This window comes from Theobroma cacao, chromosome 3 (genome assembly GCF_000208745.1).
Source record: "Theobroma cacao cultivar B97-61/B2 chromosome 3, Criollo_cocoa_genome_V2, whole genome shotgun sequence".
NCBI classification, from domain to species: domain Eukaryota; kingdom Viridiplantae; phylum Streptophyta; class Magnoliopsida; order Malvales; family Malvaceae; genus Theobroma; species Theobroma cacao.
The window spans coordinates 34540076-34546278 of record NC_030852.1 but is presented as its reverse complement, the minus strand read 5'-3'; the positions used below and the strand labels follow the sequence as shown (position 1 = coordinate 34546278).

Sequence of the window (6203 nt, the reverse complement as noted above, 5' to 3'; positions counted from 1 at the left end):
TATATATATATATATATATATATATATATATATATATATAAAGATGTAATCGTTATATTACGATAAATATTGTTTCTTTTATATGATTTATTTTTTGTATTAATCTCAATTTTGAATAAATGAGTGATTAAAAATCTCATATATTTATATATAAAACACTATTTAATAATTGAAAGTGATTTTTTAAATACTGTTTACTAGATTTTAAATCCCAAAATACTTGATGGATATTGAGAAATTATGTTTTGCATATTAAAACCTTAACATCTACGTTAGGAAAGTGACAAAATCATCGCATTCATCAGGTTGTTAATGATTTTGTCAATGATTTTCTAAAAATTGTTATTCAACGTCAATCGGTTATGATACTAATGATTAATTAATCTGTTATTGTGAATTTTAAATAAAATTTTATATTTATTTTAAAATTCTCTTGTTACTTAATTGTCTGTCTATATTTTTATTAATAGACTGATTTTATTATATAAAAATATATATAATTATCTATTTGATTTATCGACTAGTGAATTTCAGTGTATATACATATATAACTAAGCATGTGTATATATGTAAGAAAAGTTAGGCTTACCAAGTTAAATTTTTACTACTGTTATAATGACTTCCTCTGCACTTTCCATTTATTATTAGACAAATTAACAAATTTTTCTAATCCGAACTGTCTGTTTCATCTTTTCTAGATACTGAAACGTGGAGAAAAGCTAATAAACAAAGTGCTGTTGGTGTATATATATATATGTGTGTGTGTGTGTGTGTGTGATCATTGCAAATTGAAATTAATTGCACGACCCAGACCTCATGTCTATAGTGGATTTTACCCACCATGATGTTCTTACAAAATCTATACTCCATTTTCCTTTCCTAAAAGTTTCACACAATCACACTATCTTTGTGCTCCCACGGGAGGAGCATAGATCCCTCAACTTTTGTCACTGTTTTTTCTAATCAGTATAAAGAACATGTGGAACAGAAAGATTCATAATTAATTAAGGCATATTAGTTCCTTTATGAAATTTTTTTGTATCTGCAAAAGCCTGTTGCTTTCTGCTGCATAATGGAGTTTTCTGTACATGCAACTCAAAGAGGTCCCCAGAAAATGTTTAATTCTTTCTAAGGTTTTCTTCTTGACAAAGTCATCCCACGAGTGTGCTTTGATGCATATAAGAGTTGACTCCACATGCCCATTTTAGAGGCAATCTTGACCATCATTGGCCAGCTTTCTTCATGTTACATGCAGAGAAAGAAAAATATAATCTATTGCTATACTTCTTAGGTGGCCATGGCCCATGGGGTCTTCCCGCTGATAATGATGATGAAATCCCATCTGCATTATTGAGTTAACACATGTAGCTTACTGCTCGGTATCAATAATTAAAACTGAAAATTGACATCCCTTAAATCCTGTCAGGACAACAAAAAGCATGAAATCCCACTATAAGTTACAGTATATATATATGTTATCTAATGGCAGCAAGAAAAGAAGCACTAATTCATTATTAATATAGCTTTTACGGGCTGAACCAAGTTCATAAATGGGAATAGAGAGCAGATTATGTGCGCCAAATTAGGCTTTTTTTGGAGTCCAAAATACGGCAAAACTAATGGTAATGACTTGGAAAATTCCTGGAAATACAGACAAGTGTATCATGTTTGGCCTCATGAATTTCCATGGCAGACAACCTATGAACATTGAATTGGAAAAAGAAGGGGGGAGAATCCCACTCAAAGAATGCTTAATTAATGCTTGTTCTTTCTAATTATAGAGTCCTGATGTGTGAAAACGAGGGTATGTTTCAACTTAGGCTTGATCAGTTTGAGTAGACTAGTCGCACTCATTGATAGACTTTGTTTGCTACTTTGCTTTATAAAAGAAATGAAGGTACCGAAGAAAAAGAAGAAAGGAAATGAAGGTATTAGACTTCCAGTGAAGTTGCTTTACACTTGCTAGGAAGCTATAAGGTTTTGTCTTTTAATTCTTTTGCAGCTACCACGATAATAAACTATTGACCCAAGAAGTTTTTAGATGATTGAGATTGAGGTATCTGAAAATAGGAGAACGTTATCTTCTGTTGTAGTTCATGAAATGTATTATCTAACAAAAGAAAAAAAATACAAAAAAATTTAGATCTTATCTCTCAATTTTGTTTTCCATTTTTCCTTGGCATACTGAATGGTTGTAGCTTTGTTTTTATTTTATTTGTAATACTTAATATCTTATCTGAACCTGACACAAGTAATAAACTTATTATCTATATTCATTTTAAATTCGAATATAAAATACTCATATTTTAAATAATCGGGTCAAATATTCGTGAGTACTCGATACAATTTCTATGTTTTGGTAATAAAATTCAATCTGAAAATTAGATGATTAGGACAGCGAAAGAGAGGCTTGTGTGTGGTTCAAACAGATAAAAAAAACAACCCAATACTTTGTCTCTTCCTAGATCCTACCAAAGGAAAGCTTTTATTTCGGATGAAAGTCAAATTTCCATTACACGTTTTCAGTATATTGGTCTTTTACTTGTTTGGCCAGCCAGTATATTGACATTTGACAGTTGACTTGAGCTATTTATCGGCAAAAAATATTGAAAAAGAAAAAAGAAGAAAAAGAAAACTTGCATCACTGCTAAAATCACTACCAAAATGTAAAGTTTGTCAGCTTGGGCTCGGTGAGTCACTACTAGGTTGGGCCATAAACCTTGAATGAGCCCACTGGGCACAACCATCCCCAAGACTTGTAATATGAGCCCTAACCACCCGTAGAGATGACTCTAACCATGCTGGTTGGACTAATAATAACGTAGACTGCTCTAAGGTTTTGGGCTTTGAGAACTGCAAAACCAACAGACAGGCCCAGAGTGAAACTTCACCATTGCTTCTGTTCCAGCTCCCACCTTGTTGACTCTAAAATATATAACAAACCCTGCAGGCAACTGTAAAATCAAATCCCAAGATGAAGAGCTTAGCTTCCTTCTGCATTACGGCTCTACCTCTGGGAGTGGGAAATGAACTTGCTTTCTAGATATAGTAGTTATAATTACTGTTTACATTTTAAAGTCAAATGAATTTCTCTGAACAGGAAACCTGGTGTAGGGTCACTGCCAAGAAGATCACCAGCTCAACCAGGAAATATGCACGTGGCTTGACACCTACTTCCAAGGACTAGCATGCTTGCATAATTTTGTAAATCTGGTAGGGAATAATATCTACAAAGGGACCCACCAGACCTGATTTAGTCTGATCGGATATTGGAATCAAGGCCGCGTGTCAGTTTGAGGATAACATGTTCATGTTTATAGAAATCCTGAGAGCCAGGAGGACATATCTAAGCCGTATAATGGTTCCCTATTTATTAGAAGAAAAGTTCTTCTGGGTGTCTTAAGTGACTGACATGGGAAGATTCCGTTGCTTTCTTATGGAAAATTATTTCATTAACAGTGGCTTGAAGTCCAAAAATGGGTGCATCTGGTGGAAATTTAGTTTCATTTGTCAATTGTGATTGTAGAAAACATCAAGACTGGTGACCCTCTGATATAAGATTATGAGCCTGTCAAGATCAGATTAGCTGGTTCACGTCCACCGATTGTCTAGGCATTATTATGTGTATAACTCTCTTGATAATTACATTGAAAAGAGCCCCAAACCATAAGAGTTGGAAGTAAGACTAAATTTAAGAAAGAGATGATGAAAGAACAGTAGATGGGCTACTAAAAAAGTCTTGGTCGGCTGCCCGTAGCAGGAAGTTTGAAGTGGACTGATCATGCCGTGAATATCATTTAGCTAAAGACATAGATGATGATGCATTGTTGCAAACACTTCTATTTTGTGTTTGTCATGTTTAATCCTAAAAGGATGGATAAAAATTCAGAAATTTAACACTTCGAAGTGAAGGTTTACAGTGAAAATTTGAAGGAAACAAATTGTTCTCTTCATTGTTTAAGGGTGTGTTATTGTTCCATTAATGCTGGTATCTTCCCAGTTGTTCCATTTCGATCTGTCTCTCTGGGTCTCTTAGAGGAAAGACGTGTTTGAAGAGAATATGACTAATGGACAGGCACATGGGTTGTACTATTTTATTCGACAGACCTTCCAGAAATTTAATTAATGGTTAGATAGTTTTTGCTAGATATTTCGGGGCAGTCTTGACCGCTCTGAACTTCAACCTTGAGAAGTTAAGTGGTTTAGGGGAAACCTGTTGACATAGTTTTAGCTTCATGATCAGAACAATGAGAACACCCAAAGACGGAAGAGCATCTTTGCATAAACATAGACCAAAACAATTTACTCTTTGAGGATTTAGACGTATCTGTTTGTTGTCTTCAATGTTGTATAAGACCAGGTGACTAAAATATGTCCTTGGGAGCAACGTCTTTGCACCAAGCTGGCCTACCATGCCAAGGACGACTGAAATTCTGAGAAACTACGACTATATTAGCATTCCAACGACATTAGTGTATTTGGGTACAAAAACAATATGCCAATGGGGTAACTCGGTTCTCACCATTCTCTGTATTGTTTTATATGTTCGACATCAACAGATCATGGGAAACTGTGACGGGAAAAACTACAGTAAAGTCTATCTTGAATTTCTCTCTTTCTCGCAGAAATTATGGTTCACATTTTCGTCGCTTTCACATGAATCCTTGGAAGAATGAAATCAGAGCCTAACAAATACTTGAAAGAAGAGGGAAACGACTGGAATCTTGCATACCAACTATGCAGAAAACACGAGTGTCCCATTTTCCAACGTCAAGAAAATGTGAAATCTATAGACAACATGGGATTGAATAAAATTCTTTTATTATTATTATTTTTAAAATCCCATCAAAATTGCCTCCAGAAAAAGAGGCATGACAGTTAGGTAAAAGTTGTCTCGTTCACAATGTTTCAGAAGGAAAAGTAAGAAATAGCTTAACCACCATAGGTTAGGTCTTACTATAGCCTATAAATATCTTTTCCCATTAACCTTCCCAAGCTTCAAAAACAGCTGTCACACAGAGAAAACATATGAAAAATGTTTCTTTTCTTGAAATCTTCGTCAAGATCAGTGCATGAGGAACATCAAGAACAGGTGGAGTACTTATCCAAGAGTACCCAAGGCCCCTGCACATCACTAACAGTGTGGAGAAAATCACTTATAGTTAACTGTAATGGGTTTACCGTGATTGATTCCGATGGAAATCTTGTTTATCGAGTCGACAACTACATGGGACGCCCCAAGGAACTCATTCTTATGGACGGCTCTGGAAAGTCCATCCTGACAATGCGACGTGGCAAGGTACTAGCTTCTTCTATAATTCTAGCCAAGATTCATGTGCAGTAATGTATGTATGCATTGAACTGTAAAATAGAGCTTCATTTATCATTTGAATGCGCAGAACCTTGGACTGGTAGATACCTGGCTTGTCTATCGAGGGGAGGTAGATGACTATTGTACATCATCAACACCATCAGAAAAGCCCATTTTCTATGTAAGGAAGAGAATTAACATCTTACATGCCAACCCTAATGTGCTAGCATATGTATATCGCCGGTCGTCAGACAAAAGGTATGCTTATATGATTGAAGGATCGTATTCACAGAGATCATGTAAAGTGCTAGATGAGACAAAGAGGGTGGTGGCAGAGATCAGGAGAAAGGATGCAATTATTGGGGGCATTTCTTTAGGCCTAGATGTTTTTCTGTTGAGAGTACAGGCAGGACTTGATCCTGGATTTGCAATGGCTCTGGTTCTTTTGCTGGATCGAATGTTTTCTTAGGTTTCCAATTCTTTGTTAGGTGTATTTACTTATTTATTTTTATGAGAACTAATCATATGCTTGTTTTCAAGCCGAAGCTACCTTTGTAATGATCTGCTAATACAGCGTCAAGTTCCATGTAAATATACATAAATATGGACTTAACAGAGAAAGCAATGAATTAAAGTCGATTGAAGCCTTTTGCCATTTAAGTGCTCTGAATCCGGTAGTAGGAGTTAATTTCCATTCCCTTGCTGATTTATCTCAACTTTACGTTCGTCTGTGAACAGAAATTGCCTTCTGGAAGGTTTCTGATTGAAGTTCATTTACTCAGAAATTCAAAGATTGAACCTTGATTTCAACAATATTTCATGAGATGATCCCATGTTTTGCTGAATTGTGACATGGGTTTCTAACAAACAATTCTTAGAGTTCGTTGAACCA

The 6203-nt window shown here is 35.2% G+C and overlaps 1 protein-coding gene across 1 annotated transcript; it reads left to right on the top strand.

Moving 5' to 3' along the window:
- Nucleotides 4913-5971, top strand: LOC18606600 (protein LURP-one-related 17). Its single transcript, XM_007040302.2, has 2 exons — nucleotides 4913-5299; nucleotides 5400-5971. Exons 1-2 carry the CDS (start codon nucleotides 5036-5038, stop codon nucleotides 5778-5780), a joined length of 645 nt encoding a protein of 214 aa, XP_007040364.2. The 5' UTR covers nucleotides 4913-5035; the 3' UTR covers nucleotides 5781-5971.